This window comes from Hypanus sabinus, chromosome X2, assembly GCF_030144855.1.
Source record: "Hypanus sabinus isolate sHypSab1 chromosome X2, sHypSab1.hap1, whole genome shotgun sequence".
Classification (NCBI taxonomy): domain Eukaryota; kingdom Metazoa; phylum Chordata; class Chondrichthyes; order Myliobatiformes; family Dasyatidae; genus Hypanus; species Hypanus sabinus.
The window spans coordinates 34,918,838-34,939,322 of NC_082739.1; the positions used below are offsets into that span (position 1 = coordinate 34,918,838).

General features: G+C 40.4%; 1 protein-coding gene across 1 annotated transcript in view; it reads left to right on the forward strand.

Moving 5' to 3' along the window:
• Positions 1-17,814, forward strand: part of ilvbl (ilvB (bacterial acetolactate synthase)-like) — a 76,836-nt gene extending 59,022 nt beyond the window's left edge. Inside the window, exons 11-15 of the mRNA XM_059957227.1 lie at positions 2,656-2,825; positions 3,506-3,576; positions 7,001-7,072; positions 8,425-8,530; positions 13,101-17,814. Coding sequence (XP_059813210.1) covers positions 2,656-2,825; positions 3,506-3,576; positions 7,001-7,072; positions 8,425-8,530; positions 13,101-13,279 — 598 coding nt within the window. The 3' untranslated portion in view covers positions 13,280-17,814. The remainder of the gene's footprint in view (positions 1-2,655; positions 2,826-3,505; positions 3,577-7,000; positions 7,073-8,424; positions 8,531-13,100) is intronic.
• Positions 17,815-20,485: the final 2,671 nt, after the last annotated feature.

Consider the following 20,485-nt stretch of genomic DNA (forward strand, 5'->3'; position numbering starts at 1 on the left):
CAGTTTAGATAGGGTGGTAAAGAAAGCTTTTGGCACATTGGCCTTCATATATTAATGTACTGAGTATAGGAGATGGGATGCTATGTTGAAGTTGTATAAGGGTGAGGCCTAATTTGGAGTATTGTGTGTAGTTCTGGTCACCTACCTACAGGAAAATAAGATTGAAAGAGTACAGAGAAAATTTACAAGGATGTTGCCGGGTCTGGAGGACTTGAGCTATAAGGAAATATTGAATAGGTTAGGACTTTATTCCTGGAATGTAGAAGATTGAGGGGTGATTTGATAGAGGTATACAACATTATGAGGGGTATAGGTAGGGTTAATGCAAGTAGGCTTTTTCCACTGAGGTTGGGTGGGACGACAACCAGAGGTCATGAGTTAAGGATGAAAGGTGAAGAGCTTAAGGGGAACATGAGGGGGAAACTTCTTTACTCAGTATGTGGAATGCGCTGCCAGCACAAGTGGTGCATGCGAGCTTGATTTCAAAGTTTAAGAGAAATTTGATAGGTACATGGATGGGATGGGTATGGAGGGCTATGGTCCCGGTGCAGATTGATGGGAGTAGGCAGTTTAAATGGTTTTGGCATGAACTAGATGGGTTGAAAGGCCCATTTCTGTGCTGTACTTCTCTATGACTATGATTCTAAGAAACATCCTCTCCACACTCACTCTATCTAAGCCTTTCAACATCCGATAGATTTCAATGAGATCCCCCTCAATCTTCTAAATTCCAGTTAGTACAGGACTAGAGCCATCAATGGCTCTTCACATGATAAGCCTTTCATTATCGGAAGCATTCTCGTGAACCTCCTGTGAACCCTCTTCAATATCAGCACATCCTTTCTTAAATAAGCGATGCAAAACTACTGACAATACTCCAAGTGAGACCTCACCAGTGCCTTATGAAGCCTCAGCGTTACATCCTTGTTTTTATATTCTAGTCCCCTTGAAATGAATGCTTACATTGCATTTGCCTTCCTCACCACTGACTCAACCTTGAAATTAAACTTTAGGAAATCCTGTGGGCTCCCAAGTCTCTTTGCACCTCAGATTGTTGAATTTTCTCATCATTAATTAGATAGTCCGTGCTTTTATTCCTTCTATCAAAGTGCATGTTCAAACACTTCCTTACACTGTATTCCATCTGCCATTTCTTTGCCCATTCTCCTAATCTGGTGAAATCCTCCTACAACCTCCCTGCTCTTTCAACACTACCTACCTCTCCATCTACGTTTGTATCGTCTACAAACTTGACCACAATGCCATCAATTCTGTCGTCCAAATCATTGACATACAACGTAAAAAGAAGTGATTCCAACACTCACCCCTGTGGAACAGTGCTATTCACTGGCAGCCAATAAGAAGCTCCTTTTATTCCCATTCTTTCCCTTCTGCCAATTAGCTAGTGCCCTATTCATGCTCGTAGCTTTTCTATAATACCATGGGCTCTAATCTTGTAAAGCAGCCTCATGTGTGACCACTTGTCAAAGGCTTTCTGAAAATCCAAGTACACAACATCCATCGATTCTCCTTTGTCCATCTTGCTTGTTATTTCCTCAAAGAATTCCAACAGATTTGTCCGGCAAGATCTTGCCTTAAGGAACCCATCCTATTTTATCATGTGTCTCCAAGTACCCCAAAACCACATCCTTAATGATCGACTCCAATATCTTTCCAACCACTGAGGTCAGGCTAACTGGCCTATAATTTCCTTCCTTCTGCCTCCCTCCCTTTTTGAAGAGTGGAGTGATATTTGCATTCTCCAGTCCTCCAGAACCATGCAAGAATCTATTGATTCTTGAAATATCATTACTAATGCCTCCACAATCTCTTCACCTACCTCTTTCAGAACCCCAGGGTATTGAAACAGGGTTGGATTTTAAGAATAGGGAGCTTTTATACAAGATGTTTGCAAGACCACATCTTAAACTTTGTGAAAAATTCTGGTCCCCTTAACTAAGAAAAGGTTTTGTAGCATTCAATTTCTGGGTGCTTTATCAAGTGAGTGAGTGAGTTAGTTTGGGTCTGTATTCCTTGAAGTTTAGAAGAATAGGGGTAATCTTATTGAAATGTGTAAATCTGAGGGGACTTCTACAATATAGATGTTGAGATGTTTTCACTAGTGGGATAGTCACAAACAAGGGGACATAGCTGCAAGTTAATGAGCCAGTCATTTAAAACTGAGGTGCATAGAAGGGAGTGGGAGTGTATCTCTAGAATTTTGTGCTCCACAGGCTGGTGGAGGCCAGATCATTAGATATATTTTAAGTAGAGATCGAGGAAATAAGGGCTTGGGACTCTGGCACAGAATAGGAATTAGGTCATCCGTAATAGTTTTGAATGGTGGGGCTGATTTGGGGTCTTAATGATTATTGCTCCTGTTTTCTTGTGTTCTTGTTGTTGATTAAAAATATCTTATAAAAACGTAAAATGTTGGAAATATTCAACAGGCTGGGTTTTGAATAGGAAGAGAGGACATGTGTTTCTGATCAGTGACACTTTGATGGAACTGTAATGCATCCTTTGGGATTTTACTTGAACTCTACATATTGCCAGCTGAAAATGTTATCAAATTGTTGTCAATTGAGCTAGGCAATGTTTAATGTTTTTGAGAACTTGATGAAATGTTCCTAAGGTGCTTTATTTTTCTTCCAGTGAAAAGTCAGAGGAGAAAGTGGAAAAAAATCTGAACCCTTTGAAGGTACTGCATCATGTTGAACGTTTGTTGGAGGAGGATAGCATAATTGTGACCGATGGTGGTGATTTTGTGGGCAGCGCTGCCTATATCTTGAAACCTCGAGGGCCTCTTCGATGGCTCGATCCTGGTAAGTGGTAAATGGATCATCCTAGAAGTTTCTAAGGTAGAATTGTGGGCAACAGGAATCTACCAGTGTTTTTTTTTGTGTGGGATGACTTTTTTTCTTGAAGAAATTTGATATTGTTCAGACCTGTGTGGAGCTGAGAAATGATTTGTTGTCTGTATATAAATACCAATTGATGCTAATTAGGAAGAGCTAATTCAGCATAGCTCACAGGGACCTCAGAGAGATAGTATTTCTCAGTGCCTCACATATAACCTGCCAGCATGTAGCCTGCAACTTGTGGGCTGTTCTGAAGTACTTGTGAAGAGGCACTTGGCTTTTATGTCAAGAAGAGGCTCAATGAGAATGACGCAGGAGATCAAGAAGCTAATTATCCATAAACGTAATATGTTCCTTGTTTAGAAGCTTCATCTTTCATTAAGGGGAAAGAACCTACTCTCTAAAGACACCTGAAGACTTAAGTCCAGCAGAAAACCCAGGAACTAAAGAGCAGACAGTGGACAGAGAGAGCACAAGAGTCTCAGAAACTCACTGGCAGCCGTGCCCTGTTTATTTTCTATAGTGTAAATTCACTTATGGTGTAAATTCTATTAGGAAGCAAGGATAGGAGTATACATATTTTTAAATTTGTTCAAACTATTTTGCATTTCTAATTGTTCAGCTCTCTAATTTTTCTGTTCCAGGAGCTTTTGGGACACTTGGAGTGGGTGGCGGGTTTGCACTAGGGGCCAAGCTTTGCAGACCAGAGTCTCAGGTCAGTAGAACTTCTTGTGTTTTTTCAGGGACTATGTGATAGTAGCTATGATACGGTATTTTGCTCTAGTTTGTGAATGTGTACTGGTCTTACACTTTCAGAAGGAGGTGAAGGGAGTCATAGCAGCTGTTTAAAAAAGATCTAATTGAAAGTTTAACTTGTGTGAAATAAATTATTTTTACCAATGACTTGATTCATTAGTGTCATGTTAGGAATATGTTTCCGGTCCTGGCTTTTCATTTCCTAGCTTCTGTATTCAAGCTCCAACTTGGGCTCAGCTAACTTTAAAAGTTCTGTAAGAGGTGCTGTCTAAGCTGCCAAAGGGGCATTTTATTATTTTGCTACTGACGCACTCCAATTGGAAACCCAGTCTTGTATTTTTGGAATAGTGAACTGAGCTGCAGAAATTTCTTCCAGTACAATACTCTTTTTAAAAAAAAAAAGTGAGATTGGACAATCTTAAACCATTTTAGGGAGTGTACCTACAACATTAAACCACTTACATTTTCAAAACTCTTTCAAAGCACAAGGATGGCTGGGGTTGATATAAATGTTTCTGATTCTAAGATTGGTTTGGAACCTGCTGAGAAATGTAAGCCAGATTCTTGGCACACAGGCTCATTAGTTTATGGAAAGCATATCAATCAAATGTTTTGTAGGCAACGTATTGCAAATTGCCATAGTGTTTAGCATATATACTGCTTTGCCATTAGCCCCGCAGGAGCAAAAGAGAATAAGTTTCTCTCTTAATTCCTTTGGTTTCAATAATTTGTTATAAATATGTCAGAAATTTAAGTGTGCTGTTTCCTGCTCTGAGTTTTATAGTCCCAAAACGAAACTCAACCTTGGAGGCTTACCACAATTAAAAGTGTGATGTCATATTCCTGCTAGTAGCAAATCCAAAGCCAAATTCAAAGTAATTATTTATATACTATCCTGAGATTCATTTTCTTGCAGGCATACACAGTAAGTACAAAGGAGCACTATAGAATCAATGAAAAATGCATGCTAACAAAGACAAACAACAATCATCCATCCCCATTACTCCCTCTACCTAACTTCACCCATCACCTTCTAGCCTGTACTACTTCCTCTCCCTCCATCTTCTTATTCTGACTTCTTCCCTCTTCCTTTTCAGTTCTGATGAAGGGTCTTGGCCCAAAACATCAACTCTTTATTCCTTTCCATAGATGCTGCCTGACCTGCTGAGTTCCTCCAGCATTTTGTATGTGTTGCTCTGGATTTCCAGCATCTGCAGAATCCCTCGTGATTACAGACAAGCAACCAATGTGCAAAGGGCAACAAATTATGCAAATACAGTACTGTGCAAAAGTCTTGGCCACACATATATAGCTAAGACTTTTGAACAGTACTGTAGTAATTTTATGTATTGCACTGTACTACTGATGCAAAAAAAATGTTTTGACGTAGGTGAGTGGCGATTAACCTGATTTTGAAAAGGGTCTCTATTGTAGACTGAGAGTGGGAAGGGGGCAGAGAGAGAGGAGTCATGGTTGGGAAAAGGGAAAGAGAGAGGGGACGGAGCAGGAAGCACCAGAGAGACATTCTGTAATGATCAATAAACCAATTATTTGACCTTGCCTGGTGTCTCAGGGTTGGGTGTGTCTGCACCCACGCCAATCCCCTGCCCCTGTCACCCCTTTCTGCCACCTGTTCCACACCTCCCCCTGTGGCGCTGAAACCTCGCCATTCCCAACATCCTTTGCTCCCACCAGATTTACAAACTCGCTCTGCTCCGTGTTGACAGATACAGTATTGTGTATCCTGGCTAATATATATGTCTAATATATATAGTATTGTGGCACCCTGGCTAATATATATGTCTAAGACTTCTGCACAGTACTGTAGTCAGGTATTCTAAAGCTGGGGAGGACATGTATGAGAAATTACTCTCTTCTCACTACCACTGGGAATAGAGGAAATTTACTGTAACATTGAGTGTATGTGTTCAGGCTTCTGTACCACCTCTTTGATGGTAGCAATAAGAAGAGGGCTCGTCCTGGGGTCCGTAGTGATGGATGCAGCCTTTTTGAGGCATCGCTTTTTGAAGATGTCCTCAATGCTGGGAAAGCCATTGTCCATGAAGGTGCTGGCTGAGTTTGCACCTTTCTGGAGCTTTTTCTGATCCTGTGCAGTGCCCCCCTCTCCATACGAGACGGTGATGTAACCAGAAGAGTGCTCTCCACGGTACATCTGTAGAAATTTGCTAGTCTTTGCTGACATACAAAAGTATGAAGTACATTTATTATCAAAGTATGTGTACTTATACGACCTTGAGATTCATCCCCTTAAAGAAACCCAACAGAACCCATTAAAAAGACTGTCAAACACCCAGTGTGCAAAAAAGAAAAATCACGCAAAGAATAAAAAGTAAGCAAATAACATTTAGAACTAAAGTTCACGAAAGTGAGTTGACATCCAGGAAGCCAGTCACAGCCAAACTGGGAGCCCGTTAGTTGCAGTCCACAACCTCAGTTCAGCACAGAAACGAATAATGGCAGATGGAATTTAATTCTGAAAAATACAAGCTGATGCACTTTGGTTACTAAAAAATGTAGGATATACACAATAAATGACAAATCCTTGGTTAGTATGAGGAACAGAAAGGTACCTGTGTACATATCCGAGGATCCTTGAATATAATCACACAGGTAATATGAAGGTATGCAGCATCTGTGATTTCATTAGCTGGAGCAAGGAATATAAGAGCGGGAGGTTATGTTACAACTATATAAATCACTTGTTAGGCTACTTCTGGCTGCCCCGCTATAAGGATATGATTGTACTGGAGAGAATGTAGAGGGGATTCATCAGGGTGGTGGCTGGGATGGAGTATTTCAGTTATGAGGAGGGAATGGATGGGCTGGGTTTGTTTTTCTTCTAGGAGAGGGGTGACCTGATAGATATGTAGATAGGACACATGGAAAAGAACTGTTCCCCTTAGCAGAGTGTCTAAAACTAGCAGTTATGGTTAAGGGTTAAAGGTTTAAAGGAAATACGAGAAAGAATATTTTTACCTAGAGGGTGGTTAGAATCTGGGACGCACTGCCTGAGATGGAGACTCTCACAATATTTAAATAGTATCTAGATGAACACTTGAATTGTCAATTTATGGAAGGCTATGGACCAAGTGCTGATAAATGGGATGAGTATAGCAGTATACTTAAGTACTTTATGGTTGACATGGATGTAGTTTGCTTTAAGGCCTATACCTGTACTGTATGATTCTACAACTCTATGCAAGGTATGCTTGTGCTTGCTGAGAGATCGATTGACTTAATTTACAAACATTAACATCAGAATTTTAAAATATAGACTCAGTTTTACAATTCTTGTTGCATTCTCTGTCTAAGGTAATGATGCAAGGCTCTGCTCTACGGGAATCTGTGTTTAATTTTTCTAGGTTTGGATCATTTATGGAGATGGTTCCCTGGGCTACAGTATTGCAGAATTTGACACTTTTAAACGACACAAGGTAAGTGTTGTACTTTCACTAAAATTAACCAATTTTATTCCAAAAACTTTGGGCTGAATGCTGAGTGCAGTCTCCCCCTAAATGATATCTTACCAGCATGCCACCATTGGGCATAAAAGTACAGGTCTTGATGCTGCCTTTTTGTCAGCCATCTCTTTGCACTATACTGTATTAGTTTTCTTAGACTATAAGACATGGGAGCAGAATTGGGCCATTCGACCCATTGAGTCTGACCGCCAGGTGTTTGTGGCTGATTTATTTTCCACTATTGGGAACAGCCTGTACACATCCAGCCTATCTAGGCTATTCTTGTCAGAATTGTTTCTGCTTGGGTTTCCTGGAACATAATTGAGTCAGGCCTGGGAAAGCTTGTTCTTAGCTTTTGGAAGTATGTACATTATCTAAAATTTCCTTTCAGTCAAGTCAATTTTTGTCCAATTGCAGTCTTGTGGCACGTTGAGATATTTTTAATATGTTAAAGTTGCATAGTTATTTTAGTTTTAGAGTTAAGATGTGAATAATCAGAATGAGGCAGGTCTTTCTTTCTCCTGGAGTTGTTTGCCACTTGTTGTTGGACCACGTATTTGTTTCCTGGTGCAGGTTTCAATTGAGAGCCAGACTCCCAACATATTGGTATGACTGAGTGCATTGTGGGCGCTGCCTCAGCACAGAAAGCTGGTTGAACTGCCTGTACCATTTTGACAGCCAGTGCATCTCCAAGCCCCAGATACACAAGCCATTGAAGCTGACAGTGTGGTTGAAGCCTATGCTATTTGTGAATGCCTTTGATATTCACAAGTATTCAGTTAGAAATTTGAATGCCAAATTATCAGCTTTCTTTTAATTTAAAGTACTTCAAATTTTGTGCATCTAAAATTGGAATGAATCATCAAAATAGCTTGTCTTTCTGCAGAACTCCAATTTCTCCCATCAGTTTGTATGATAATTGATTTGCTTGTGCCAAGATTAACTGTTGTAGACTCAACTAGCTGATTCCCCTGCCTGGAGTCTGCAAACAAACACACTGCTCCATTGGAATGTAGGAGAAGGCCATAGCTGAAGCTGACTGGAGTAGGCTGGAATGTGCATTGCTGACCGGCACTCTGGGATGAAGTCACAGTATAGGTGCTGGTGTCGGGGAGGGAGATCTATCTCAATAGGTTCACTAGCTGATATTAATCAAAGTCTCTCATATAATCACATGGTAACTGCTTCTTCACTACTCTACATTACTAGTTTGTATTTCCAATAATTTTAAAGCAAGACTTGCAGGGGTCTTAATGCATAATAGCCAAATAGTGTATGCATCAGAATTTCTATTTTTCCTTTTCTTTATCTGCTGTTTTTTTCAGACTCCTGTAATCGCTGTAGTGGGTAATGATGCGGGCTGGACCCAGATTTCTCGAGAACAGGTTCCGTTGCTAGGTAGCAGCGTGGCATGTGACTTGGCACACACTGGTATGTAGCTGGTTGTTTGACAGTGGAATTTGGAATTCATTTCAAATGTGTTTTCTTCTTCTCAATAGGATTTTTCAATCCTCTCTCCAGTCACATCACTACTTGCTGTTCTGTTGTATGAATAGGAGGTGGGGGGGGAAACATTACAACACAAGAAAATAGGAGCAAAAGTAGGCCACTTGGCCTCTGAAGCCTGCTCTGCTGTTCAGTATGACTGCTTAAAAACATAGAAAATCTACAGCACAATATAGGTCCTTTGGCCCACAAAGCTGTGCCGAACTTGCCCTTACCTTAGAACTACCTAAGCTTACCCATAGCCCTCTATTTTTCCAAGCTCCATGTATTCATCTAGGAGTCTCTTAGAAGACCCTATCGTTTCCACCTTCACCACCACTGGCAGCCCATTCCACGCACTCACCACTCTCTGAGTAAAAAACTTACCCCTGACATCTCCTTTGTACCTACTTCCAAGCACCTTAAAACTGTGCCTCTCATGTTAGCCATTTCAGCCCTGGGAAAAAGCCTCTGACTATCCACATGATCAATGCCTCTCATCATCTTTTACACCCCTATCAGGTCACCTCTCATCCTCCGTCACTCCAAAGAGAAAAGGCCAAGTTCACAACCTATTCTCGTAAGGCATGCTCCCCAATCCAAGCAACATCCTTGTAAATCTCCTCTGCACCCTTTCTATGGCTTCCACATCCTTCCTGTAGTGAGGCGACCAGAACTGAGCACAGTACTCCAAGTGGGGTCTGACCAGGGTCTTGTATAGCTGTAACATTACCTCTCAGCTCTTAAACTCAATCCCACGATTGAAGAAGGCCAATGCACCGTATGTTTTCTTAACCACAGAGTCAACCTGCACAGCAGCTTTGAGTGTACTATGGACTCAGAACCCAAAATCCTTCTGATCCTCCACACTGCCAAGAGTCTTGCCATTAATGCTATATTCTGCCATCATATTTGACCTACCAAAATGAACCACTTCACACTTATCTGGGTTGAACTCCATCTGCCACTTCTCAGCCCAGTTTTGCATCCTATCATTGTCCCGCTGTAACCTCTGACAGCCCTCCACACTATCCACAACACTCCCAATCTTTGTGTCATCAGCAAACTTACTAACCCATCCCTCCACTTCCTCATCCAGGTCAGTTATAAAATTCACAAAGAGTAGGGATCCCAGAACAGATCCCTGAGACACCACACTGATGACCGAGCTCCATGTAGAATATGACCCATCTACAACCACTCTTTCAAGACGTACCAAAAATGCTGGATGAACTCAGCAGGTCGGGCAGCATCAATTGAAAGAAGCAGTCAACGTTTTGGGTCGAGACTCTTCGTCAGGACTGAAGAGGGAGGGGGCAGGGGCCCTATAAAGAAGGTGGGGGGAGGGTGGAAAACCAATCAGAGGAAAGATCAAGGGGTGGGGGAGGGGAAGCAGGGAGGGGATAGGCAGGAGAGGTGAAGAAGGAATGTAAGGGGAAAGCACTATGGGTAGTAGAAGAAGGCAGAGTCATGAGAGGTGATAGGCAGCTGGAAGAGGAGACAGAGTGAAGGTGGGATGGGGGAAGGGAGAGGGAGGGAGTTACCGGAAGTTGGAGAATTCAATGTTCATGCCAAGCGGCTGGAGACTACCCAGATGGTATATGAGGTGTTGCTCCTCCAACCTGAGTTTGGCCTCATCATGGCAGTAGAGGAGGCCATGTATGGACATATCCGAATGGGAATGTGAAGCAGAGTTGAAGTGGTTGGCAACTGGGAGATCCTGTCTGTTGTGGCGGACGGAGTGTAGATGCTCGAAGAAGCGGTCCCCAATCTGCGTTGGGTCTCGCCAATGTAGAGGAGGCCCACCATTCAGGGCCCCAAACAGTCCTTCCAGGTGAGGCAACACTTCACTTGTGAGTCTGTTGGGGTAATCTGTTGCATCCGGTGCTCCCGGTGCGGCCTCCTGTACATCGGCGAGACCCGGCGCAGATTGGGGGACCGCTTCGTCGAGCACCTCTGCTCCATCTGCCACAACTGACAGGATCTCCCGGTTGCCACTCACTTCAACTCTCCTTCACATTCCCAATCGGATATGTACATACATGGTCTCCTCTACTGCCATGATGAGGCCAAACTTCGGTTGGAGGAACAACATCTCATATACTGTCTGGGTAGTCTGCAGCCCCTTGGTATGAACATCGAATTCTCCAACTTCCGGTAATTCTCCCTTCCCCCACCCCACCTTCACTCTGTCTCCTCTTCTAGCTGCCTATCACCTCTCATGACTGCCTTCTTCTACTACCCATAGTGCTTTCCCCTTCAATTCCTTCACCTCTCCTGTCTATCCCCTCCCCCACCCCTTGATCTTTCCTCTGATTGGTTCTCCACCCTCCCCCCACCTTCTTTATAGGGCCCCTGCCCCCTCCTTCTTTAGTCCTGATGAAGGGTCTCGACCTGAAATGTTGACTGCTTCTTTCAACGGATGCTGCCCGACCTGCTGAGTTCATCCAGCTTTTTTGTACGTCTTGATTTGACCACAGCATGCATCTGCAGTGTACTTTGTGTTTACAACCACTCTTTGCCTTCTGTGGGCAAGCCAGTTCTGGATCCACAAAGCAATGTCCTCTTGGATCCCATGTCTCCTTACTTTCTCAATAAGCCTTGCAAGGGGTACCTTATCAAATGGTTGATCTGCCTCAGGCTTTAATTCCTCTTCTATGCAGTTTCACATTCCTGAATTCCCTGACTTTTTGAAAATGTATCTACTTCTCCTTTATATGCCTCCAATGATTTTGTTGCCATAATCTTGTGTAGAGAATTTCAGAGATTCACTACCCCCTGAGAGAAGCCGTCCAGTGTAAAATGACCACTCTCTTGTAACTAAGTCTCCTGTCGGAGTCTCTCCCACTACTGGAAACATTTTCAGCATCTGCCCTGTCATACCCTTTAGATCATTAATGTTTCAATAAGGTCTCCCACCATTCCCCTGTACTCCAAAGAATACAAATCCAACTTCTTCTGTTACTCATAACCAGCGAATGTCATTTGGGATTCCATTGCTAGTCTGTTCTCCCTTAATAAAGGGACCAAAATTGTGCATCTGACGCCATGTGTGGAGTCATCACCACCCAATTGTAACAAAACTTCCTGTTTCTAAATTCCAACCTCCTTGGAATGAAGGCTAATATGCCATTTGACTTCCTAACTTCTTGCTGCACCTGCCTACTGCCTTTTTGTGACACATGCTCAAGGACACCACACCAAGGTCCCTGTAAAATTCACCCATGTACAATTTGTTTCCATTTAGATAGCAGTCTGCCTTTTAAATTCCTCTTACCAAAGTGCATATTGTCACACCTGCACTCATAACACTCCAGTTGTCAAGTTATGCAGCATCCACACCAGGACCTCCAGACTCAAAAGTAGTTAGTTCCTCCAAAATATCAAGCTGATCAGTTCTTCCACCCGTTACCCCACCCACTACCATTACATACACATCACCTAGCATCACTTTATGTACATACACTTGGTTATTTATTTTATAGGATTGCTTTTACATTTATATTCATTGTGTTATCTTTGTTTTTTTTATTCTGTTCTTTATGCTTATTGTCTTTTTTAAATTCTGCATCGGATCTGGAGTAACAATCATTTTGTTCTCCTTTTCACTCGTGTATTGAAAAATGACTATAAACAATCTTGAATCTTGATTCTTTAGTCCACTCACTCAACCTATCTAAATTCTGCAAAGTCCAAATTTCCTCATTGCAACATAATATTAAGTTGATTTTAGTGTCAATAGCAGACTTGGATACCTTGTGCTCTGCTGAATCTTCCAGGTCATTAGTTTAAATAATAAGTAACTGAGGGCCAATAATTGACCATTGAGACACCCCACGAGTTACATCTTCTCAGTTGAGAAAAGACCCATTTATGCCATGTGATAACACATCTGCAATCCATGCTTGCATATGTTTATATCACAAATTTATAGAAGTTAATCCTATTCAGATGAAGAGTTGGAAGATTCTTTAATTATAAATAAACATTTTGCAAGTGCCTAATTCAATTTAGAACAAAAGTGAGAAGAGTAAACTGAAGAGATTTTTGTTTTAAATTATCAGTAAATACCTATTCTTTGCAAAGTATTTCATTTGTAAAACAGTACATAGTTTAAAAGTGAAGATGAAAGTGTATGAGTTATGGAGAGAGGTTAAGTAGGTTGGGATTTCATGTGCTGGAACGTAGCAGAGTGAGGTCTGATTTTATCAGGAGGGGCATAGACAGGGTGAATGCATGCACAGTTTTCCCCAGGGTTGAGGAATCAAGAACTAGAGGACGTCGGAGAGGGAGGCGATTTAATGGGAACCTGAGAACAATTTATATAAATAACAAATGGCATATGAGGAAGAAACATGCATTAAATTGCATACAAGAAATCTATGTTGAATTCCAGTATGCATCCATAAAAAAGCCACATTCAAAATGAAATATAGGTGCAGTAGCCTTTGGAAAATGGAAACTTACCTATGCCTTTTGTTTTTGATCATAGTTTCCTTTCCTGATTTCTTCACAGATTACCACACTGTTGCTCAGGGATATGGCGGGAAAGGTTTTTTACTCAACCTGGAGAATGAAGAGCAGATAGATGATATAATAAGAGCTGCACAGAAGGAGTGTCAGAATGGGAATCCAACGCTCATAAATGTCCTAATAGGAAAAACAAATTTCAGGGAAGGCTCCATCTCTGTGTAATAACAAGTTTCATGTGGATCACGGGTTTGATGTTTCACGTGTGCCTTGACTCTTTGCCCTACTGGGTATAAACATATAGAAAACAAAGTGAAGAGTTTTCTCTAAAATCATGCAATAGCATTCAATGCAAAGGGTACTTGATATGTAACCTACCAAATCAAAGACTAATTACACCAATTACCACTAGAAATTTCTCTTAATTAAAAATAATAATCATTGCAAATTTTATGAATTTTTAGATTTAATCTCTCTGATTTTCCTAAATTTCTGTAGAATTTGGAATCTTGTTAATCAGTCATGAATAATGGCTTCATTTACACTGTCCTGAGAGCTCTGGAAGACTTCCTGTCGGTGTTTTTTTTTTGGTTTGCTAAGGTTTGCTGTGAGCTTAAGCACTGTGGTGGTCCTTCCCTGGCAAAAGAAATTATAGGAATGTTAATGAGGAAAAAAGGTGATCTTAGGTTCTACATAATTCACGGGAGTGGCTAAAAGTGGATCAAAGATCTTGTTTTTTTAGTTTCTGTTTTGGTTTTGCTCAGTAAGTGCCTGGCCTCTATTTTCCACAATAATGTAAAGAAATATAGGAAATAGCTGTTGAACAGCAGACATAGCTTGCATCCCATTTTTCTGTGGGATTGTCGGTTATAGCACTTATGAAAAAATAATTCCTAGCGCTTATTGCACTTCAGCTGGATGTGATTAAAATTTTCTTCTCTGTCCTTTTCCTCCATTCTCTTATATTCGTTTTATAATATGAGACATTTAAAGAAGGAAAATGGCTTTAGTTTCATTAGAAATGTGGTAAAACCATTGACTATTTAAAATAGGTTACTCCCAACTTTTTCCATTCTACTTTAGTGATGAATTTCAAGTATCTTGATATTGGGAATTTCCTGCCATTTAGTACAATCTTTCACCAATTATCATGAATATAGAACAAAGAGACAGATGCACTGTAACTTCTTGGTCCTTATGCAGTTTGAAAAATCACAGAAAGAAAATGTAAGAAATAGAAGCAGAGGTATGATTTCCATGCCTGTTCCACCAGTCAGTAAGATCATGATTGATCTTTTACCTCAGCACACCCCTGCTCTAGCCCCACCTGTTAAATCTCTAATTTCCTAAAGATACTACTTGTTATCAAATGAAGCTGTTTTGAGGGGAGAATTCCAATAATTCACTACTATTTGGGTGAAGAAGTGTCTTCTCATCTCAATCACAAATAGCATCCGTTTATTTTATTAACATGATTCCTGGTTCCAGTTACCCTAGGGGAAATGTGAACTCTACAATATCATGTACATTTCAATGGGGTCACCTCTCAGTCCTCTAAAGTCTGGACCTTATAAACTGTCTACTTAATCTCTTATGTCCATTCCAGAAATTAACCTGATGATCATTTGCTCCATTCCATCTATTGCCAGTATACTGGCCTTTGGATAGGAAGATTAAGCTGGTACAAATGGAAAGGGCCAGGGTCTGAAATAATTGGAGCAAGGCAATTCTACTCTTGTAGTAACCCTAATGAAGCTAAAGCCTTAATAAAAGCCAACATTACCATGTATCTTCCTAATTACTTGCTGTACCTGTCTGTAGACTTTTAGTGATCCATATTTGAAGCACTTAAATCTCTTATTTAAAAAAGTGTTTTTCTAATGAAGTGGATAGCCTCATGTTTTCCATATTCCATCTTTCATTTCCTTGCCCATTTGCTTAGTCTGTCTATATCCACTTGAAGCACTACTCTGTCTTCTTCAGAGCCTGCATTGCTGTGTCATATTGTATCATTGGTAAATAATGAACAGAAGTTTTTCCAATAAGGAAGGATCTTGCAAGCAAAAGCTTATAAAGGACAATAGTTTTCAGTCTCTAGAGGCTAAATGTATAATCCTTCGCCTTTCAATTACGTAGCTATTGTTAACTGTATCTGTATGAAATTCTGATATTTTTAGCTGTTTATAGGACTTGATGCCTTTTGATCAATCAGGTTCAAGTTCTGATCCATGTCTTGTATACTCATGGAATTTCACTGTTTAAATGCCTCTAACCCAAAGACTACCTGGACAAGTGACAAAATAGGAAGCATCTGGAGGCCCTCTGAAGGCTGATCAGAGTTTATGGGAGGCATGGTTATTCCTGCTTTTATTTTGAAAGGTGTTGTGGGATGTGTTAGGGTGAACCAAAATATTGGTTTTGCCCCTTCTGTGATGATTCATGTTTATTGTCCCATGTTCAAACCCACATTTTCTTTTTGTGTACATTTAAAAGGACATCCATGTCCTTATTTTTGAGTGGTAGGTTGATTGGTTCTTCCACCCTTTTGAGCAGCTCAATGAAGTAGGCTTATTTTTAAGATTCTTTCCTCTATTAAATAAAAGTATACATTTTGCAGAATCTGGACATTGCTGGAAAAATATATTTCTAATTAACCATGGAATGAAAGGCAAGCTAAGCCTTTTCAGAAGGCATTTAATAATAAATCATATTGCTGTGATTCTGTAGTCATATGTAAACCAAACTGGGTAAGAACAGCAAATCTCTGCCCTGAAAGACATCAGTAAATCGGATTTTTTTTTACAAGGTTCTGATAGCTGGTCTTGGTAACAATAAAACTTTTTTTAAAATGTCAGATTACTAATTCTATTTAACTTCCACGGTGCCAGACAGACGATCGCTAAAGAGTATTGATAATGTCTGGGGTCACCAGTCTTGTAAGGACACTACACAAAAGAAGGCATGGTCATGAGACCATGATTACCTATGTCAGATGACACTGCACATGATGATGATGATCATGGTGGGGACTCAGTTCTCTAGATTGTTAGTTCAGATCTCTGGGTTACTTGTCTCATTACCTAACACTAATCCACTATCATACCTGTTTGACTCTACATTAATCTGTACATGGTAACTTCATTCTTCCTGCAACACTAACATTCTACCTCACAAATTTCCATTTCTCTTAACTTAGCGGAGTTTGACTCACTTCCCATATTAATTATAGTCCCACTCTCTTAAGTAATCCTGATTTTGTCAGTAATGCTGTGTAGGAAATGTGAACATGCATTTTCCCCAACAAGTGTACACGGTGGTGGTCTGAAACTTGCTGTCTGAAAGGGTGGTAGAGGCAGGAACTCTCATTTTAAAAGAACTGAGGAGTGTACTTTGAGAGCTTTGACCTGACAATCAAGTGCTTGAAGATGAGATTAGACTGGACAGATGTTTATTAACCAACACTGATGCAATGGCTTCCTTTGATATAAATTTTCGACTACTCTGAAATAGGTGTAATAAGGATGCTTTGCTTTTAAATGTCAGCAGCATTTATCTGTTTTTCATTCTTGAGTTAATGCTTTGAATTCCTTTTTTGTGATGTTGACCACCTGAAGAACTATAGAGAGATGGCTGAAGTTTTCATTTTTTTAATGGTTAAGCATGAGAGCAGCAATAGAATATCTTTGACTGTAGTAGTTAGACCTTTCAACTTTTCCTATGTCATGCAATCCTAAGGGTAGATCACACAAATTGATTACTGAACGACTCTTTCTGAGGGTTTCCATATTTTCTAGATTTTTTTAAGTTCATCAGGCATAAATTATATCATATTGCTAAACATTTCAAATGTACAAAATCAGTTTGAAATAATGATTTTCTGATTATCCATCAAACTTTTTATGTGACGGAGGATTAGTTGATTGTAAGACAATCTGAAATCAATCCTATAGGATATTGATGGACTTGATCATTTTTAAGACTTTTTGATGGAGGTGATAGAATTTGCTCGTGGGTTAGTCATTTACAAATTATTAAGTGTTGTAATACTTTTGATGTAGTGCATTTGGATGAAGTTTGTGGCATGGAGAATAGCTGGTGTAACTAGAAAATGGTGAGCAAATCCCCAGTTACTCAGGTTGCCAGTCTTGAAAGGACTTCTCCCCTCACCCTGGGTTCCCACTACATGTATCTGGTCTCCTGTTAAGTACAAGTGAGATCCCTGGGTTGCACCCTGCCTTAATCTAATGAGATCCTCTAAGCTCCTTCTGTTTCAGTTGAGACAGCTTATCTTGGATTGTGTCATCTGCAACATAAGATTGAGATTCTTCCCGAGCCAAGATCCCTCAGTTAAGGGAGTAGCCAGCACCCCTTGCCTAACAGGCATTATGACTCCGGTACCTTTTATCATGTCTCTGGTTGGCCTGCATTTCCTCAATAAGACTGAAGTAAAGCATAACTTCACCCATGAACTGGGTTTTGCCTTCTTTGGAAGGGCACCAACTTGGATGAGTTTAAATCTTGGTATATGGCTTCCAAATGCAACGTTAACACAAGAAACTAAGGTTAATAATAAAACGTTGATTATTTCTGAACCTCTTATCAGTTTTATTAGAACTGAATTTTATTTTAAAATATCTTGCTTTGTCTTAATACTAGGAAATTGTGAACCGAGTTGTTCTACCTCTATTTAATGGTAAATGCTGTCTTTCAGTACTGTACAGTACTTTTACTGTATATTAAAATTGTTTAATTCAATCTGAGCCTCAGAGTATCTCATCTTTTTAACTTGAAACTCCTGTCACTGTCACAAGCCATTAATGTACATGCAGTGGTCATTAGTATGTCACCTGTGTTTCCGCTTTGCATTAGCCAGACATACATAATCTTGGTTGGGATATTTTTGCTGTTTGGTTAATTTACATGTGAATAATTGGAACATAAAATATGAATAATTGCATTCTTTGAAGTAGCAATTGAGAGAGCGACATCTGAATAGAGCAGGAGTCATTAAAAAAAACAAGACTCATTGGGAGTGAGTTTTACTTGAGCCAATAAAAAGAAATGAGCTTTAAACAGAGCGGCAATTGTGGGAGTAGCCATTGTTGGAGTGGGCAGTGTTAGAGTGGCTTTGGCTCAAGGGGCTTCAGCGAGAAGAGACAGAGGCACAGGTGAGTAGCAGATAAGACCAAGTAAGGATTTTTTTTTTGTTACGTACAGTATAGTTTTATATAACTAAAAAAATAGCAACTCAGAAAATTGAATAAAATAGTTATGCAGGAATCTGAGCTTCAAATATTATGATACTTTAGGGAGGAAGAATGTTACTTGGGCACTGTGTTTCAGGAGGCAGTTGCACCCATTAGTTTAAATCTATGACAAGGGACAAGAGGGTGTGATTGTCAGAGAGACAAGTAGCAGGATCCCACAGGTAGTGCAGGAGGAGCCTCAGCTCTTGAGCTTGCCCAAAGGTCTGAGATTGTTGCTCCCTGTGAGGATGTGCGTGGGGTCTGTAGGAAGGATGAGCAACTGAACCGTGGTACTGTGGTTCGGAGAGCCATTCAAGAGGGGGAGAGAAGAGAAACGCAGTTGTGATTGGGGTTAGTACAGTCAGGAGAATAGTCACAACTCTCTGAGGTAAGGATTGAGAGTCCAGAAGGCTGTGTTGTCTGCCTGGTGCCCAGATTCAGGACATCTCATCTGACCTGCAAAGGAATTTGGTGTGGGAGGGGAAATGATCTAGTTGTTGTGGTCCAAGTGGGTATCAGCAACATAGGAAGAACAAGGAAAGAGGTTCTACTGAGGGAATTTGAGCAGCTAGGGATTAATTCAAAATGCAGTAGCAAAAAGGTAATCATCTTTGGATTGTTACCTGAGCCATACACAAATTGATAAAGGTTTAATAGGATCAGAGAGTTAATTGAGTGTTTCAAAGATTGGTGTGGGACAAGTGGATTTCAATTTATGGAATATTGACACCAGTATTGGGGAAGGAGGGAGCTATTCCAATGGAATGAGCTCCACCTGAATCATGCTGGGACCTGGGTCCTAGTGAATTGTATAACAAGGGTTGTAGACAGGACTTTAAACCAAAGAGTAGTGGGTGGGTCCAACAGTTTGCAAAAGTGGGGATAAAGTAAAGGGAAAAGAATGCAGGGGAAGTTACAAGAGTCTCCAGAATAAAGAAAAAGACAAAGCTTAAAAAGGGACAAGAACTTAATTTCTGGTACTATGGGGACAACATTGAAAAAGGTGGTGAATACAGGACTGAAGGTGTTATATTTGGATGCACAAAATAAGGTAGATTATCTTGTAGCGCAATTAGAAATTGGTGGGCATAACATTGGTGGTGTCACTGAGTGTAGCTGAAAGAAGATCACAATTGGGAACTTAAAAGGCAGGTGGGTGGCTCTGTTGGTAAAATATGAAATTAAATTCTCAGAAAGGGAAGATGTAGAATTCTTGTGGATAGAGTTAAAAAACTGCAAGGATTTAAAAAAAAAACCCAGATGGGAATTGTGTACAGACCTCCAAACAGTACAATTTACAACAGAAGATAGAAAAAGTATGTAAAAAGTGTAATGTTACGTTAGTCATGGGGGACTTCAATATGCAGGTAGATTGAAAAAATCAAGTTGGTGCTGAATCCCAAGATAGGGATTTGTAGAATGCTGTGGAGGTGTTTTTTTTAAAGAGCAATTTGTGGTTGAGCCCACTACAGAAAAGGCAATTCTGGATTGGGTGTTAGGTAATGAACCTGTTTTGATTAGGGAGCTTAGGGTGAAGGAACCCATAGGAGACAGTGATCATAATATGATCAACTTGTTGTTTGAGAGGGAGGAGCTAAAATCAGATGAACCAGTATTGCTGTGGAGTAAAGGGAATTACAAAGGTATATGAGAGGAGCTGACCAAAGTTAATTAGAAGGGAACACTAGCAGGGATGATGGCAGAACAGCAATAGCTGGTGTTTCTGGAAGCAACTCAGAAGGTGCAGGATAGATTCATCCTAAGGAAGAGGAAATATTCTAAAGGAAAGATGAGACCACCATATCAATAAGTATTTTGTGTCAGTCTTCATTGTGGAAAACACCCCAATATGCCATAAATTGGAGAGTGTCAGGGGGCATATGTGAGTGTAGTCACTATTACTAAGGAGAAGGTGCTTGGGAAGCAGAAAACTCTAAAGATAAATAAGTCATCTAGACCAGATGGACTACCCCCCACCAGCATTCTGAAAGATGTAGCTGAAGAAGTTGTGGAGTAGTGATCTCTCAAGAATGCGAGATTCTGGAATAATTGGGGAAGACTGGAACTTTGCAAATGTCACTCCACACTTGAAGAAGGGAGGAAGGCAAAAGGCAGGAAATTTTAGGGCAGTTATTCTGACTTCAGTGATTGTGAAGATGTTGGAGTCCATTATTACGGATGGTTT